Source organism: Balaenoptera acutorostrata, chromosome 5 (genome assembly GCF_949987535.1).
Source record: "Balaenoptera acutorostrata chromosome 5, mBalAcu1.1, whole genome shotgun sequence".
NCBI classification, from domain to species: domain Eukaryota; kingdom Metazoa; phylum Chordata; class Mammalia; order Artiodactyla; family Balaenopteridae; genus Balaenoptera; species Balaenoptera acutorostrata.
Genome location: NC_080068.1, coordinates 32,831,617 through 32,850,751, shown reverse-complemented (window position 1 = coordinate 32,850,751; position 19,135 = coordinate 32,831,617). Strand labels below are relative to the sequence as shown.

The window sequence follows — 19,135 nt, the reverse complement described above, 5'->3', positions numbered from 1 at the left end:
TTTCTCTGAGCCCTCTCATTGCTCTTAGCCTCAGTGAATCACAAGTTACATTTCAAAGAAAACATTTTTTACAGATTTCTCCAATTTTATGTAACAATTGCAGTTTAGTTATTAAGTTAGGATAAATATTAAATCCGAATAATATATGAGATTAATGAAGGCAGTTTGTTGATAGTGATATGAAAAATTTAAAGTTATCATGTTTGGTAATAATTTCATTAACCAGAAAAGATCTGAATCAAGCTTTAAAATTGAACCAGAAGTATATTTTGACTTCAATTAACTTTTATGCAAGTGTAGGATATATTCACAGAAAATATTAAAATAATTGATTCTTGTTTTAATGGTCGATTGAGTATAAGACAAACAAAATTTAAAAATACGCTTTTCCCAGCACATATAAATATGATAATTATCTTTTATTTTATGCTTGGGACAGTTTTGTTCTAATTTTGAAAAAAAAAAAGTTCTTTAGCAGAAAGCTATTAGACCACTGAGAATTGAACACCAGCGCATGTGGTGTGTATTAGAGTACTGTTGGTAATTTTACTGCTGCTAACTTAAAATCCTCAAGGGGGAGTTAATTACAGGAAAACCATTCTAAATATCAGTAAGCTGCATATTTTCCATGACAAGAGCTTTTTCAGTTGAGGTTGAACAATTCCAGAATCTGAGCTTGTAAAAATAAGTAAATAAATAAATAAAAGTGGTGTTTGTATGCATACAGTAGACCTATAGTACTTAAAATTTTTTTCATAAAATTTTAATTCACAAGCTATTGTGTTTTAATTTGTTGTCAGCATGATGAGAACATAGTTAAAAATTTAAAATTTCAGTTGGAAGGGATAAAAATTTATTTTCAGTGGTCATTGAAATGAATGTAATTTATTTACTGAGCTATTTTAAACCATTGTGTATTGCCACTGACTACTCTTACTGTCATTTTTTGTAAATGTTTTCAGATTAAAGAGTTTCTTCCTTCTTTTTTCCTTTCAAATAAGCTTGGTGTACTTCAGGACATGTATGGCAGTAATCAGAGAAAGTAATGATCGAGCTGTTGAATTTAGTTTTTTCTGATGTGTTTGGCCTGTGCTCATCAAATTTAGGTTTGGAAATGAATATGTTTTTATTCTGTACTTATTTATTATAATCCTGACTTAAGCTTTTAAAATGCATTATGAGAAACATAAGAATTAGTAAACTAACCAGTAAATTACATATATGAATGTCATATTTGTATATTGGTTATTTTCATTTTCTATGGCATCGTGGTTAGAAGCCCACATGCTGGTACCACACTGACTGGATTTGAATCCTGACTCTACTTATCACCAGCTGTGTTGCCTTGAGCAAGTTATATAACCTCTCTGAGCCTGTTTGCTCATGTGAAAAGGAGAATTTAGCAGAGGGTATATGAGAATTAAATGAGTTAAATGTGTAAAGTGCTTTGAATACTTTGGCACATGATAAGTGTATTTAATATTAGCATTATTATTATTATTATTTCTGCTTTGATGAAGGAATTATAAACCCAGGAAATGAGAATGTAGCATACTGATTTTGTACTAAAATCTGACTGGCAACTGTTACTTTATTACAATTTACGTTGTAACAAACTACAGAAGATGGTGATTTCTCTTGTGTTTCTCAGTGACCAATTTATTTTTAGTAAAATTGATAGTAAATTTAAAAAGATCTTGTTTGGGCTAAGAGCAATGTTTGTGATTTCAAGGTAAGGAAATATAAATGCTTGAAATATAAACAATGATATAAAAACTCATACTCCTATTTTCCTAAAAATTAGTGTTTTTTGGGTATATTTCTTTATAGCATTTAAGAAAATAGAGCCATTTCAATTAGATACTTTTAGTTCTTTTCAAATATTTATTGAGACCTTCATATGTGTGCAGCATACTATGCTGTATGTGGGTATGAAGGAAAATAAGATTTTATTCATCCATAGAGGGTATTCAAAGCTAAATATAGAAAGCCTCTTCCTGTGACTTTCTTATTTAATAGAAAGCTTCTATGTTCTTTTAAGTAGTGCCATAAGTATTATATATAAATGATATACATGGTGAACTTACAATAAATATGATAAAAATAAACTTTTACCTTTAACATTATCAAATAACCATACCTATTAAACTCAGAGAAGCTTTGATTTGTCTAGTTAACTAGGTAAGATACATGTAGTTTAACTATTTAGAATAAATTATATAGATAAATATTAGTCATGTTACTGCAAACTGAGTGCTTTATCCTTTCTGGGTTTGGGGCCTTATGCCTAGGCTGATACTGCAGTGGAGCAAAAAGCCTAGCCATCTTATTTCTATATCAGTAGCTGTTGCCTGGTGGATCAGGTGCTTTACCTCTGGAATTTCCCTAGCTGGAGACTGGGCATGTCAGTCGTGTAATGAGGATTCTGAATTTCCCTTATGTGACACTATGCGCTTTTAAAAATCCCAGTCCAGAAGTTAGTATCTGCTTTTATGTATTTCTTAAGGAGAAAGCTGCTCAAAGCAATGGGAGTCACCTTGGAGGGATATGGGGTTTTGAAGTCAGAATTCTGAGTTTCAGTGTTAACTCCTTTCAGCTGCCCCCCTGCTCCTCTTTCTGGTTCTGTTGGTGGCTGTAGGTGCTCCGCAGAGCTGCTTCTTTCCTCTCTATATCTGCTGTACCCTTTCCCTCCTTCCTTCCCTTCGGCTGCCTGGTCCCAGTGCCTTTGAGTCTGGCGCTGCTGCTCTCCACAGGCCGCTCCAGTTCAGGCGGTGTGAGGCTCTTTGCCCAGATGCCTCTCATCCCAGGCTTTCTGTTATGTTTGCCCCCGGGGTGTCTTAGCCCTTTAGTTTAAACACATGGCGGAGGTAGTGTTTGAGCCTCCACTTAGTTTCCACACTGCCTTGCTCTTGGAGATTTGTATAAGGGCTGGAGTAGGGGTGTGGGTGGGGTGAAATGTGGGCAAGGTTAGTGTGAAGGAAAGAGGGAGGATGGAGTAAGAGGAAGAGCATGCCGCTTCTAAGAGCTGCTATAGCTTTATTAGTGTCAGATATGGCTTCAGAATCTCGCCTAAATCCTCATTGGCTGTGGATCTCTCTTAGGTCTGTATTTATGGATTCTCCTTCACAGCCACACCCCAACCATTTCAGAATGTTTGTCATTATAATATTATTCACAGGAATAAATCAGTATTCCTTGTTTTTCATTGTTAAGCAGGTATTGTTTCCAAAACTAAGTTCTCATTTTTTTTTCTACTAACAAATTTCAAAAAAATGTGCTGCTTTTGAACCCTCTTCTGCCCTAAATATAAGTAAATAAAAGGCTTAGTGAGCAGTGCAAGGGTCAGATTTAATGGGATTAGGGTTCTTGTTCAAGGTAACATTAGACTAGGTTTGGGGAATCATGGTTGTCAGAAGGAGCGTGTGGGCATTCCTGATCACTTTCCCCACCCTGGATGACTCTGGGTAAAAACAATTGACCATCTTGGGCCACCTATCCTTACCTCAGTTCCCTGCCGCTCGGCCAGGGTGCTCTTCCCAGACCTGATGGACAGCTTTGTTTCCTTTTCATTTCAGCTGCAGATGAAGATATTCTTGCTAAAGGAAAACAGTCCATCAAGAGTCAGGCTTTAGGAAATCAGAACTCGGAAAACGAGATCCTCCTGGAAGGCGACGACGATACTCTGTCATCCGTGGACGAGAAAGATTTAGAGAATCTCACCGGTAAATTCAGGGGTCGTGCACGTACTTCAGCTAGCTCTGAGCCAACGCGCATCTAATTACTTAGTTTTTCAGCTCTGCCTGAAAAAGCAGGACTACCAGCTTTACACCCACAATTACATTAAATGAAGACTGTTTTTGTTCTTCTAAAGATTTCCCCCCAATCTTCAATAGTTTCCCTGTCATTTTTCTATTCTGTTTACCCTACTCATCTTTTTCTTTTATGAATAATCTTTACTGAAAAAGAAAAAAAAGTACAAAAACAGCAACAACAAAACAAACTTGCTTCACCCATCTAATGGCAGTTACCTAATCTCTACAAAATGAGAGCTGTAAGTAAAATTATGCCAATTGCTTTGTAAATAAAGCTTGGAGGTAGATGAGCTATTTGCTTTGATATACAGGTCTTAGGGAACATGCTGCATATACATTTAACTCTCTCAAAAAATCCATTCCAAGAATACTATGGCTTTTCACAGGGTTCACATATTTTATCTGATGTAGCAATTTTTGATTTGCGCTCTGCAGATTTTCAGTTTTACTTCCCTTATGGGAAAAATTCTCTTGTTTAACTGGAAATTTTAGTCATTCATTAAATGCCTTTTTTTCTTTAATGCCTGTGGCTCTGTCCCTCAAGGAGGAAAGTCTGAAAGATTCTACAGCTTCTGTAGATGAAAGTTACATAATCTACTATTTTGATAATTTTAAAGGCATGAAAAATCTTTTATTTAGTGACATATCCACAACCATGAAATGAATGATAATGAAAAGCAAAAACAGATGATGGCATCTTCTCTGATGGCTGTAAATCTCTCTGTAAAGTAAAATAAAATTAATAGGAGCTTACTGTTAAGGGATTTGGGGCAGGAGTAGAGAGTAAGGTGGACACTGCTATTCTCTGGTCTTTACCTTCACATCCATTTACTCATTTCCTCCTCCTTTATTTTGCTTCTATTCTTGCTACTAGTAATACATTCATACAGTAATAGAGGTGAAAGGGGAGTTTAATTATATAATCTTGACAATGGAAATAGGATTAAGAAGTAATCCACACTAATAAAGTGGTGTGGGTTAGAAATGAAGTGGAAATTGTCAGGGGTCTTCTGTAGGACCTAGGCTGCCCTAGCTCCTGCAGCTGTCTGCTTACCCTGTAATTGAATGTCTGAGAATGATTGAAAAAATGTTATTTCTTCTCAGGATTACATGCTAATGTACGGAGGGCAAAGGAGACAGCAAAAGAACACATAGCTGCTTATTTCATCCATTTATAGGGATGAGCTTTGGGAAATCATGGCTGTTCTGCAGTTATCTGCTGCCCATCTGCAAACACAATGTATTTGTACACTGGGAATAGAGGGCAAAACCTGCTCTGATCTCTGCAGAGCATCCCTCCTGTTGTCCCGCTGGCACACATTAAGATTGATGTGAGATTAAGGACCAACACCCTTCTAACAATCGATGGAAATGTCAATTCATCTGAATTTTGAAACACTTATTCACCCATTGATTACCTGAATAGGTGTACCGTGTTTATAGGCACTATATTAATTCAGAACTATAAATGCCAATCTTGTCTTGCTGTTTTCGTCACCTATCGGATTTTTACAATGAGGAATTTACATGGGATTTCAAAAACTTACTACATCTCTCTCTACATAAATATGTGTATGTATAATTATTATTTTTAGTCCTTATTTTAGGTTTGGCTCTAATATACTTTATGCTTGTCTATCTATAGTGAATCTATTGTTTTCAGTAGCAGGCTGATTTGTCTTTTTGATAAGCCCTGTGGAGATTTGATTATTCCAATAAAAATTCATTCACTTGGAAACCCACCCTCCAGCTGTTTACTCCCAGAGTCCCTGAACTACACTAATACTAGATTTGGACGCATTGAACAATATTGAACAATGGAAAGGCAGGCTTGGAAAAGAAGTATTTTTACCAGTCTTTCATGGGGTAAAGTTGTTATGGAAGAGGTTTTGTGCCAACCTGGCACAAAATCTTTATCAGAGAATATGGTTTAACGTTTCTCACTTCATTAATAAGCTAGTAATCTTTTTGTAATCATGCCTCAGCCAAACTCTAAGCTAACCTCTGGCCTTGGAAGCCTATTGAGTCTTCCTTGCTCCTGGTTGTTTTTCTATGTTGTTTGATAGCCTGAGGCTTGTTTTCTAAATGGAATGTGGATGGACTTATTTAGGCAGAGTCACCTTCTAACCAGGAGATTAGACCAAAGCTAGGCCGACTCCCTATAAAATAATTGAATCCTAGTTTACTGTTATCATTAACCGCCTATTATAGATCTCTTAGTATGAGAACCCTAACTTTGCATTTTCAGAGGGAGATTTGGGGTGGACAGAATTTGTAAGTGTAAAAGGGGTAAGCAGGCAATTTGGTGCTAGAGGTGAGAATTTAAAATTAAATGAAATTTCTGCCTGAATCCACTTAATTTTTTGAAAAATATCATTCCAACTTGTTTGGCTTGTCTTTTCCTTTTGGCAGGTCCTGTTAGCCTGAGCACACCAGCTCAGCTTGTGGCCCCCTCTGTTGTAGTAAAGGGCACTCTTTCTGTCACCTCCTCCGAACTCTATTTTGAGGTGGATGAAGAAGACCCTAACTTCAAGAAAAGTGACCCCAAGGTGAGGAATGGGTTTCATTTTTATGATTTTTTTTTTTATGATGGGAAAGTGGGCTGCTGTTGGGTAGGACTGACATTAATAAACTCTGATAGAAATAGTTTGAATTTCTTGATGAATTGCTTCTGCCTATATGCAAGGCAACTATCTCCTTTAGCTTATGAATCCCTTACCAGCTAGTTAGATTACTGAAGTTCATTTAGATTCAAAAACAGTTTCCATTTAATTGAATTTATCATTAGCTCATTGAGGGGTGGGGGGAGAACCTCAGGGAATACCGTCTATAAAATATATTTTGCCTCAAAGGGTCCAGGGTGAATTAAGCTACAAAATTCAGTGAGATTGAGAGTGGAATTATTTTGTTTAGCCTTTATATTTTTCTGGGTATAATACCAATATATTACTCTCCTTGCTTTGTCCTCCTGACTTACTACTCTGACATGCATGCAAGCATGGCTTGTATGTGTGAGATACCTCTTTTTCCCATTACCTGTAGTCGATTTTACAAGGTACAGCATAAATTCCTATTCTTAAATGAAAATGTAATTTCCCCTTTAAAATGTATTTCTGATTACTTTTCAGACCTTGGCAACTTTATTTTACTAAGAGACATTTGTGGCATAGCCATAAAGCCAAAATTAGGTTTATTTCATGAAAGTGAATGGTAGAATTTGTTCTGAGTCTCTTTTAAAATTAGCAAAATAAGCAACCTGTAGAAAGAGAAGAGGTTTTAAAAAGTGGAGTAATTTCTTTTACAGGCTGTTAGCTAGTGTGTGTGTGTGTGTGTGTGTGTGTGTGTGTGTATGTGTATGTCCACACACACACGTAATTTTTTTTCTGAGTTTATTGGTAGGAAATTCTTTGATTTTGGAATCATGTGAATTATTAAATTTTAGTGACTTAGAAGTATTTCAAAGTCATTCATAATGAAAATGTTATAATTTTATGAAAAACTTTACAAACAAATCATATCTTGTCTTATGCATGTTTTTAGCACTTGGGTTCAGCACTGCTGCTTTGATTAAGACTGGACTTGGTAGACTATATGAAAGGAAGTCTGTGCTGGAACTGATTGTTTTGAGTTTGAGAATGTAGCTAATTCAATGTAGAGAAAACTTGAATTCTGAAATTATATCAGCTAGAAAAATTTTCTACTTTGTTGTATGGCTGAAATGTCTGAAAATGTATTTTAGTTTCTTTAGGAAATGTAGGTAACCAAAATTACTCAAACTCTCTAATTTATGGTTATTTGTGAGTTAGGCCGAAATTTAATTCAGAATACTATTCTATTATGCTTTTAGACATACATGGCTTAAAATCTAAAATGTGATTTATTTTAAACATATCTAATGAATTGTCCTCGTTATTAAAACCCCTGCCAATCTTTGTGATTAGGATCTTTGAAGTTATTGACTCCTTTTGGGGAAAGTTACAACTTCTATTTCTGTCTGATCTTATTCTGTGCAGCACCATTAAATTAGTTTTTTTCCCTGCTGCTTGTGCAATACAGGACCTTTGAGCCTAGACACAGAAATGGTCTGTACCGCTGCAACCTGCCTAATGTTACAGAGATCAAAACTTTTGCTAATTTATATTCTCAAAATTTTTTCAGCCCATTATTGGAAGAATTTTTGATTTTGTATAGACGTTGGTGCTTTAAGGTATTTTGTAAATGAGGATACTGGAGTGTTTTTCTTTTTTTGTTGGTGATACCTGCATTAAATTAAATAAGGATGGAAAAAAAGATATTGAATTGGGGAATTTTTATTTCTCCTTGTCAAGACTTAAAACTTTTTCTCTGGGATAGTTGGAGGAAGAGACGTGTCTAATGCTTTAAATACTTCTGTGAGTGAAAAAATGGTCATTTTAAAATGTCATTTATATCTTTTAAACTGAACACTGTACCCTTAAGTAATTTCTTTGTAAATGTAAGCACCTACTACTTGCTTTGAAATTGTTCTTAAAAATCAGAACATTTTCCCTAGAGAATAAGTTCATTTGTATTATTCAAAAAATTAGTATATTTGTCTGAACCAGTTAGTATTACAGTGCGTTTATTCTACATCTGCAGGAAGAGAGACCTGAAAAAGATATAGTATAGGTTGAAAGAGTAGAGATGATTTCAGAACTGATAAGATCACAGTTTATATTTCTAGCTCGGAACTGTTTTTACTATGGAATTTTTACCTAGGAATCTTAAAACTTCAGCCTGTTTTATCAAGTGAACTAGGCACCAGAGCTCTGAGCAGCTTCCTTGTTTTTCATCCACTTCTGCTATCCTGCTGCTCATCCCTCCATACACCGCCTCCCCCACTCAGACTTCTTCCTCTGATCTTTAAAATTGCTTTTTAGCACATTTTTCTTTGTATCTCTCATTCCTGGATTTTCTCAGTAAGTTAAAAAAAAAAAATGGGCTAATTCAAAGAATAAATTTTAAATATTAAAGGATAACATCTGACATGTATTCGGTACCTGTGCCTCTCATTAACATATCTAATGGAGTATAGTTACCTCCAGCCTAAAGAAGAGGAACCAGTTCCTTTGGGATGCTTTCAGTTTTACTAATTATTTTATTTTTGTAATCAGATATTTCCTTATATTAAAAAGAAACATTTGTTAAAGTTGAAACATTGAAATGAATACACTGGATTGTTACCTTAGAAAAGCAGGAAGAGGAGGAACATACTTTTCTTATATTTAATTTTTCTTTGGTCATAAAATAGTATTAAAACCTTTTTTATTTAAACTGACTATAAGCTACTTCTGAATAATTCTGGGACTTTGATTAAAAAATGATCATAGTTACAGCATTTATAACTAGCCATTTAGAAACTTGAAGTAATTTATAAATCTGGATTGTTCATATCACCATTTGCTGGGGAAAAGGAATATCGCTATATCCATTTTATCCTCTTTTAATGTTACTGATTTAATTGTTAAGTTTTCTTATTTAAAACTTGAAGAGGACAAATGATTGAAGGATGAGTATAACTCATTGTGTTAACTATTCAGAAAAGATCCATAAATGTTTCTTTTATAATTCAGTCTCAGAGTGCATTTTTTTTAGATGATGGCATGAGAGAGCAGATATCTTAATTTTTAATGTGAAAAAACTTTTCTTTTAAAAATTAGGATCAAAATCAGTTCTTCCACACAAAATCTGTTCTTTCAAGTGTGAAATAAGATATTACTTTTAGTCTCAAAATCTACAGAACAAACATATATTATAGTTGTGTAAAATTAATATTTTCTCTTTTCTAAAGATTTTGGTGGGGACTTGAATCGTTAAATCTACAGAATGTGCTGCATTTGTAAATTTTGCGAACTAGAGTTAAAATGGAAGCTTCTTGCATTCCTCAAGTTCACATCTTTATATTGTAAATAATAAATTGTGATCTCACCTTCCTTCATTTAAGAACAATCCACAAACAGTCATTTACAATGTAAAGTAATATTTTTATTACTGTTTTCAACAAGACTGCTTAGGGTGAGGGAAGAGGTGCGGGAGAGGGAGGGACACATCTGACATTGGCACTGGGATACATTTAACATCAGCAAAACTTTGTTTAAAAGAGAAATTTTACATATAATTAAATACTTTTTTTCACTTGGTGACAACATTCAGGCAACCCAAAACAAGTTGGAGAGAGAGACAGAGACAGAGACAGAGAAAGAAGAGGGAGAGAAGGAAAAGGGAGAAACTACTATATTTTGATTGAAAATGTACCTTGGGTTTCATTTTGTTGTGGCAAAGCCCGATTGCTTCTGTTGTGTGACCTTTTAAATTCACATTGTTTGGAAGGAAAGGATCACTTTTGTGCAAGAATGTGATTTTGTGTGTTTGGTTGGTTTGCTCTCCTTTTGTTTGCTTGTTAATTAAGGAAGTCTTCTGCCTGGTTCCCGTTTCTCGTACGTGGCTTACATAAAAGTCTGTGTCTGGAGTTTCCGCGGTTTGTCGCCGAGTTGTGTGTTGTGTGTTTGAGAGCATTCCCGTTTGTGTCGCTTTTCAAGCAGTCCCCAGCACCCTATAGTTTGTCCAGGCTTTTGGGATTGGTGAGAATTTCCCTGGCCAACCTCCAGGTCTGCTTGGCAGCGCTCTCCAGGGCCGAGTGGGGCTTGCCCTGGAAAAGGTCGAGGTTGGGCAGAAAGTAGTGAGGGCAGCGGCGGCACTGCAGGCAGGAGATGAGCTGCAGCAGGATGCCGTTGAGCCGATCTCCGAGGCACGCCTCGTCCCAGTCCGTTTCCCGCGGGTGCTTCTCGCACTCGTACAGCAGCAGCGTCTTCATGTGGTAGTTATTGAGCGGCTGGCCAGGCAGCTCCAGGTGGCGGTCCCGCAGCGTCTTCAGCACCGAGAGACACTTGTTTCGGCAGCCTCCCATCAGCAGGCGGTTCTCAGCCTCTCCGAACTGCAGCACCCAGGCGTCGCTCTCCGCAGAGCTCTGCTTGCCGGTCAGCGAGTAGCACTCCTTAGAGAGCAAGTTGAACCCTTCGGCCTTGACCTCCGCCACCCGATTGGGGCCGGGCCAGGGGATGTGGGGCATAGGCCATTGTGCAGCACTGCGAGGCCAGATACCGGTGCACTTGAACGCCGGAGTGATTTGCACCACGTAGCGCTCCCTGATGCGCAGCTTGACCTCGCTGGTATCCGCGATCATCTTGACCACATCCCGGTAGCTGCACTTGTCCACCGCCTGAGCCACCAGCGTCTGGAAACGTGAGCGGATCTTGCGCGCCGAGAGGTAGCCGGACGCTGTGATGAACTCGACCCAGAGAGACATGCTCCGCTTCCGCCCATCGCTCAGTTTGAGCACCGCGCAGCCGGGCAGCGAGCCGTCGTCCACGAAGTTGAAGACGCCCATCTGGTTTAGGTAGAGCACCACCTCGAATTCTGTGGGCGAGATGACCTCCAGCCCCTCGTAGCGGGCATCGATCTCGCTCAGGGAGCTGATGAAGCGAGGCTCCTGCACCTCCACTTCCTTTAGCACGTCCGAGACCACCTTACAGACCTCTCGGATGGTCTTGGCGATGGCCGCCTTGCGCGCTTGGCAGCGCTCAGTGTAGTATTTATTGAGCTGGTAAACCAGCTTGGCCTGAGCGGCGATCATGTTGGGGCACAGGTCCGGGCTGTACACCGGCGTCTCGCAGTACGTTGAGGGATCCAAGGCTCACGCGCTGGTGGTGGCCCTGCGGCTTGCGAAAGAGGCGCTGCGCTCCCCTAAGCCCCAGTTTCACTCTTGTTTCCACCTGGGCTGCCCGGCTGATGCTTCAGCCGTCTAGCTCTTTCCTTCCCCTCTTTTGAAAGCTTTTTTCTTCTCCAGAAAATAAGGGGGGGGGGGGGAAAGATGATCTTTGAAAAAGAAAAGTACCTGCTGCGACTTTTTTGCTTTCTCTTGGTACGTGAAATAAAGATGTGCCTGCGGGCGAGATGAAGGGAGGGGGGTGGGGAGACAGGGTGAGAGAGACAAATTCAGGTTACCAAGAGGTTAGGCTTAGACGTCTGCAGCGGAGATGGCCCAGAAATCTGGAAATGAGGTCTTTTAAATGCCAAAGTAAATTTAAAAATAAAAGCGAAACATTCAGTGTTTCATTCTTAAACTTCTCTCCCACGGTGGTAGCACTTCTTTATTCAGATTGGGTGAGTGCTTTTCTCCTCACCCTCCCCCAAATGGAAGGTGAAGGGTGTAATTAATGTCCAGAGAGCGGCGAAGTGCAACTCAGTCCGCAGCACACTCAGAGGTTCGCAGATGCCCCGCACTCTCAGCGTGTAGGTCTGGTCTCTTCTCAGGGGGTCCTCTTGTAGCGGTTTTCCTCTTTTCCTACTGGAGGCGTTGTTTGGACTGGGTTGGTTTGTTTGCAGTGCGTTCTTCTTGTCTTTCTCTAGGTGCAAACCGCTGGAAGTTGTTTGATACTCATTTCTGCTTCGTAATTTATAATTTTGGCGGTCACAAAATCTATTTTAGTGTGACGAAGTCGTTGCTTGCGTTGCATCTGGGGTTTAGTTATAACGATTCAAGGGTTTTTCTTCTCCTCCCCCTTTAGGTTGCTTGTGTAGATTCCACTTTCTGAGTCGCCTCTCCCTCCTCCCCTCCGATGTCTCTCTCTCTCTTTCTCTCTCCCTCCTAATCTCTCTTCCTCTATCTCCCCCTCCCTTCCTTTCTCTCCCTCTCTTTCTCTTTCCCTCTCTCCCTCTCTCCCTCTTTCTCTCTCTCTCTCTTACCCCACCCCCCAGCACCTCTCTCTCTCTCTCTCTCTCTCTCTCTCTCTCTCGTTGCTGTTTCCTGGAGTTATTTAGTTTATGAATGGTCCTGGGCCATCATGAGGGGGGTGGAGCTTCAGTTCCTACAATCGCTGTCGGAGCTGTCAGTGCTTTAGCCAATCCGAGAGAGAAGACAGGCATGCTTGGCAAACGGTAGCAGCCACCGCTGCACTTGATAAAGAAAGGGGGTAAAGAGAGAAGTAAGAAAATAGGAGGAGATAGTAGAAGTCAAATGCTCACACACATTTTGCAGCCCCCTCTTCTTTATCCTCCTCTCTTATCAATTGCAAGGAAGAAAAAGAGAGTGTATAGAGAAGGGACTTCTTGGAGATGGCTGGAATGACTCAAGGGAGAGTAGCAGTGGTTCAGAAAGGTTCACTTTTTTTTTTTCTATCAACATTGTGAAGAAGGTGCAAACGCTAACAAAATTACTTTCGCTTGAAGGCAAATGGGAGGAGGAAGGGAAATCTGGGAAAGGACGTGAATTTTTCTAGATTTTTTCCTTAGGCAAAGTCTTCCTCCCTTTTCTTCCCCTCCCCTCCCATTGTTGCCAAGAGCCAGAGCAATTGCTGTATATGTGCGCCAGTTGGGGGGTGGGGGGAGTGGACATGGGGTGAGAGTTTATAATCATAAATCTCTTTTCAGTAATTTCCGTATGCTGTTGAAAAATGAGGCAGGGCAAAAATGGTACAAGCACCTTGTTTGATAATTACTTCATAATTAAGATTCAGATATATTTAATGTTATTACTTTATTGTTACAAGGAGTAACTTGTTATCAGAGAGAAAATATGTTTAACTTGTGAGAAATGGTGCAGATTTATATATGGTAAAATTTTGTTGGATATACTTTTAAAATAAGCCAGTAAAATTATTTTAAACTTAATAAAAATGAAGGGAAGTAAATATGAACCTGATTTAAAGTTTTCTTCAAATGTTAATGTTGTAAGTCTAATTTTGAGTATATTTTCAGGCCGTACAGAATTTCACTTGTAAACTCATTTTATTTTCATAATTGACTCTTGCTTTTAAAAGACTTCACTGCTGCAAAAATCTATAACTATCCTGTTATTGATTACACAGATGGCTTCACTCCTCCCTTGGCATTTCAGTGAAACTCATGCATGTGCTTTTAGTATATGTATTATACTTTCGAGCTGTACCATGGTAGCCTTTAGGTACTTTTGGTTGAAAGAGCTCTAACAGTGTTTCTGATTTGCTTAGAATTTATGTTTGAACCTCAGGTGTGTGGATTCTGAGTCTTTTTAAGACAAATCAAGTAGATGGGAATGTTTTTAGTTAGAGTTTGGACGTTATGTACTCCGATAATGCTGTAACAAAGAAAATCTATGAGCCGGTTGTGCGAAGACTTCATTTTGCGAAACCTGGTATGCGGCTTTTGCAAAACCCCGTGGGAAGGCTTGACTTGCTGTCTTAAGGCTGAACCAGATGAACCTGAATTCAGTTGCATAGGGAAAGTTTGTTTCCTCAGGTACTTTTTGTCAGACGCTTGGACCTCCTTGGTTCGTTCTTACACATCTGGTGCAGACCACTGGTATCTTGTCACCCCTTCACTCTCGTAGCTACATGTCTCTTCCTAAAGAACTTTGTCCTTTTTTCCTTCTTTTCATCAAGTCGCATTTGTTGCCAGGTATGTCTTCAGTGGCCAGGAGTTGAGACGAGCGGTCGCGTCCGCGGGACCCCGGGACGCAGAGCTGTAGTGACCTCTCGGGAGTCGCAGCGGCGCGGGCGGCCGCGGGCTGCGGCGTGCGTGCGGCTGGCGTCGGACCCCGGGCTGCAGGCGGACGGACGCGAGCCGGCGCCTTCAGGGTCCGCGCGTGTGGGACGCCCAGGCTCTGCCGGCACCCCGGCGATTGGCCACGAGGCCACAGCGGCGCTCTGGGAACTGTTACTGGCAGGAGGGGCACTTTGCGGCGGGGAGTGGTGGGAGCGCCAGAAGAGGGTCCCGCGCGGCTTCTCCCGAGGGCAGTTACTGGGCGGAGACTGGTGGCGGGGTGAGAGGGTGAGGAGCTTCCCTTCCCCCGCCCCGACCCTCGATCCTCGCCCCCGGTCGGAGCCGCTGAGGCCTCGCGCGTGGACCGGCCGGGCCCGCGACGCCCCAGGGAGTGAGTGTTCGCAGAAGGCCCCGGGGTGACGGCGTCATCCCTCCTCCGCGCTCCCGCGCCCGCGGGCAGGCGCCCAGCGCCCTCCGTCCGCACGCCCTTCTCGGGTGGGGCGGCCCTGGCCACGCGGGTCTTGGCGCCACCACTTGCCCGGCACCCCGCTCCTCCTCTCCTCCCTGCTTTGTCAGCACGACCAAGCTTCGTCCCACCCTTGTCCCCTCGCTTCTCCACTTTTACGTACTGAGGCCGAGGGAATGATAAAATGTTACAAATGTTTTGATTTAAAAACAATTCATTACCAATTTACCCTGTCCAAGGTAGATGCTCTAGTAAATAATAAATCAGTTAAACAAAGGCGACTTTAATTTATTGCCGTGGTACTAATTAGAAACATCATTTGAGCAATAAACTTAAACACTTCCAGCAAATAATGCTCCCTCTTGCTGGTTCCCTTCCTTCCCCTCCCCCACCCCAACTCACTCTGGCTGCCTCTGCTCTAAGAGCTGCTTCAGCTGTGTGTTTGCGGATCCGCTCTTCCTCTGGTTGAATAATTGAAGGGGGAAACGGTATCCGAGGAGGCTGTAATTGAAGAGCCCCTGTCACCTCTGCTTTTATGTATGTTAGTATAGAAGTCCATCAGCAGCTCCTTGATGGTGTATTAAAACGAAGTGGCAGCCCCTTCTGCAGGAGATACCGTATTCTATTAAAGGAGACCAAGTGAGAGAAAGAAACTCTAGAGGCTAAAAGCCACTTCAAGTCTTCAGACCGATTGATCTGTATTCTCTTGTTATAATCCGTCTCATCATACTTGAGTTAATGAGGCAAAAGAGGGGGAGCGAAATCTGATGGTCCTTGACAAATTCATTAGGGAGGCTGCAGGACATTTTATGTGACTGTTAAACATCTTGCTTGTTTGGTTTAGGCAGTGCCAACATCAGCATGCTTCTGCCCAGACCTATCATGTTGGTCTGACTACAGACATTACTAAAAAGAGAAAGAGGACATTCAGGGTGTGATTTGAATATTTTGTTTTGGATTTCATGAAGCCCATAACCTTCAGACTTCTCTAGGATTCACCTTCACCGTCCTTACACTTAGGAACATTTATGAGCATTTAGATGATGATAGTGAGGTGGGCATGTTTTTAGTAACTATAAACTATGTATGTTTAAACTTCAGTCTGAAAAGTTCCCATTTCCTTAAAAAAATTGAGTCAAGTTACAGAAATTACTGTGCTAGTTTTTGAAAAATGTGAATGTTTAAGCTCCAGAAGAGTAGCCAGATCATACATTAGATCCTATCTTTACTTGATCGTTGTTAAATAAACTTTTAATTATTAATTGAATTTCCTTTTTCAGTGAAACACTTCTGGGTACAGGAACTTGGAAATCAAAATGTTAACTATTTATACAAGTACGATGTTTTTGAAAGAAAATGTGTGTATTTTAATTTGAACACCTTTTTATATTTAAAATTAGAAGCAGAACCAGGTACTTTATGAATGGCGCTAAAATAAGGTGATGAGTTGACAAAATACTTAAAAAACTGAAAATATTTCTAATTGAAGAATAATGGGCAACTAAGTTAGAATGCTAATCTTGTAATATGTTATTCTAGGATAATAACACAGTACTTGATTTTTTTCAGTTTCTCCAATTATGATACTTTCTTGCATAGAGAATTCAGTCATATTTTCTTTCAGCAATTGACTTAAACATCCTCAGCTTAAGTGCTTTGAGAAAGAACCCTGTCTTCCATTTACAGGCAAACAGTATGAGAGAAAAAAGAAAACTCATGCTCTTTGCCTGTCATTTTTATACATTCTTGCACTGCTGATGAAGCTTGAGCTGCTGCAGGGAACGTATGGATTTGAAAAGAAATGATTCAGTAGTTCATGTTGTGTTTCTCAGAAGCAAAACCAAACTAATGGCTGCAGTCAGTGCTTCTGTACATCTGACAGTTATAATCCTGTTTACATTTCCAGAGAATACAAAATGCTTAAACTGTTTTATTTTTTGCTGATCTTTACTTAGAAATGTGCTTACTGAGTTAAACTTCAGTGCAGTTTTTACTTTATCATATCACTGGGACTTAAAAGATGTCCATTAATTATCTCTAGAAATGGCATACAGTATTTCAGTCATCTTTCCTAAAGAGTATACAGATTTTTAGATTATATGATTTTGTTTTCCAGGAAAACATTTTAGAATTATTCAAAAAATAATCAGGTTATTGACTTAAAAAAATCAACTCTCTGAAGGATTTATACTTTTTGGAAAACAAAAGACCACGTGTTTACCTGTATATATTCTTATCCTCTAAAATCTAACTTTAAAATATCTGTACAGTTGCTAAATGTTTGGTTCTTATATGCTTAATCATTCAAGATATTTATAAAAATATTTTTTAAGAAAAAAATTCTTTTTTAGGGGGTCAAGATGTAAAGGGCAATAAATAACGATTAAATTCTCTGAATTTAAGAACTATTCCAGTAAAAACAAGAAGAAAAGTAAATAACCCAAACACAATTTGTTAGTGTATTAGTTGATGAAATTTTATTGAAGTAGTTATATTAAACTATCTGTGAGAAGCTTTAACAGCACCAACTGTCAGGATTATACTATGCACATTGTATTAAAAGTCAGAGTAAAGCCGCATTCTCTTCCATTCTCTGTCAAATGATCTAATTTTCCAAATCTCCTAAGTATCATAGAAATTGCTTATAAGCTATTGATAATTATTATTCTGGAACCAATCAGGAGAATAATCAGTAATAGAATGTTTTCTTTGAGCAGTTCACCATAGTGCCTGTTAAATTTTAAATGGTCAATCATGCTGCTAAAACAAGTTGTTTTTTTAATTTCTTTCACAAAATAGCTTTAAAAAAAACCTGAAAAACCCCCAAACCTTGTCATCACTTTGATTGGTAACCCAAGGGTATTGTCATTTGAACAGTTTGAACTTAATGTTCTGTAAGGTCAAAGCAATGGCTTTAACTTTGCATTACTAAGCCTCAAACTGTACTGAAAAATAAATGCTTTTATGTACTTTTGAATATTGTTTTGTGGGATTAAGTTTGTTTGGGTTACCTTGGATAATGTATTTGATTAGTGATATTTACACCTATTAAACTTTTACAAGTCTAATTCTTGTATAATTTAGTAGGATGAGAGAATTGAAAGTACAATAGATGTTTGTTTTTTCCCCAAGTTTAGTACCAGCTGTGTATATGAGTACTTTATTAAGCTATACATAAGCTAATATCATCAAAATGGACAGTGATAGAGCAAAGAACTTGTACTCAGGAGAATGGAAGTGAGCAGCTTTTAGCCTGACTGAAATGTAAATACTCTTGTATTATTGAGCTAGGATATACAGTGTTAAGACAATCTGAGTTAATTCAGCAAGTATTTTTCATTGATTGAATTTACTATATTTTCATTTATGTCTTTTGACTTTACCAAGAAACATTTAGCTTTTTCTCATTTTAGAGAAACACAGTTTTGAGTTGTAGTAGTCACATTCCTTTATTTCTGTACGACAGTTGAAGAGTTATTCTGAGAAGTTAAATAAGATTCTACCTTTCTGTCTTCTTTCCTTCCTTTTTAACAATTTTAACTTATTAACATACTATGAGGTATATATTATATTTTTTCTGTTTAATAACTTTGGCTTTCATGACTCACTATAATTTTCAACAAATGAAAGGGTACTTTTAGTAGAAGCCAACTCTTAACTATTTACGGGATGATTATGTAATTAGTGGATTATTATTTGTGTCTCCTCCACCTTTGAGAAACAAATTTTACTGGTCTTTAATATCACTTCCACAAAATAGACAGAAAATCAGGATTATTGGTATTAAACTTGATGCTAAATAAATCAAGGCTCTTGATTTCAATTTCATTCATTTCCATTCGGAACGTTGAATTTTATGCTTTAAAGAAGATGTGGTATCCTTAGTTTAATAAGATAATACTACTGACTCACATGTAGAATATGTTTCTTGGAATTTCAGAGCCATTCCCACTCCCATTTCCACTTTCCTTTGCCATCAGTGCCAGACATTTACAAAACAGATGATTGAGATTAGGGATGTAGATTATGCCTGTACTGAGCTGTACTTAGTTCAAAATATAAGACTTGGTGTTACATTCCATATTTCTTTCAGGCCATACGAGACATTTTGTGGGCCTGTGTTTAAAATTATCAGTTAAGCATATCGTAGGTAAGTTTTTGTTACACTTCAGGAAAACTAGCCCTTTTAAACATCTTAGTTTCTCTTGAAATATACAGGTTCTGCAGCACTCCATCTATAATATTATTAGTAGTAGTAATTTTGCATCAATCTTCTGCTAAGATTACAGGAAATTTTTAATAAGCTTGTGTTATTTTTAAT

General features: G+C 38.7%; 2 protein-coding genes across 5 annotated transcripts in view; one reads left to right on the top strand and one right to left on the bottom strand.

Moving 5' to 3' along the window:
• Positions 1-19,135, top strand: part of LRBA (LPS responsive beige-like anchor protein) — a 751,667-nt gene that overhangs the window by 444,829 nt on the left and 287,703 nt on the right. For all 4 annotated transcript variants that reach the window (XM_057546722.1, XM_057546725.1, XM_057546723.1 and 1 more), the window contains exons 39-40: positions 3,576-3,722; positions 6,225-6,361. In XM_057546722.1, the coding sequence (XP_057402705.1) occupies positions 3,576-3,722; positions 6,225-6,361 (284 nt within the window). The remainder of the gene's footprint in view (positions 1-3,575; positions 3,723-6,224; positions 6,362-19,135) is intronic.
• On the bottom strand, positions 9,842-12,500 carry MAB21L2 (mab-21 like 2). The gene has a single exon (XM_007189396.2). It carries the CDS (start codon positions 11,461-11,463, stop codon positions 10,384-10,386), a length of 1,080 nt encoding a protein of 359 aa, XP_007189458.1. The 5' UTR covers positions 11,464-12,500; the 3' UTR covers positions 9,842-10,383.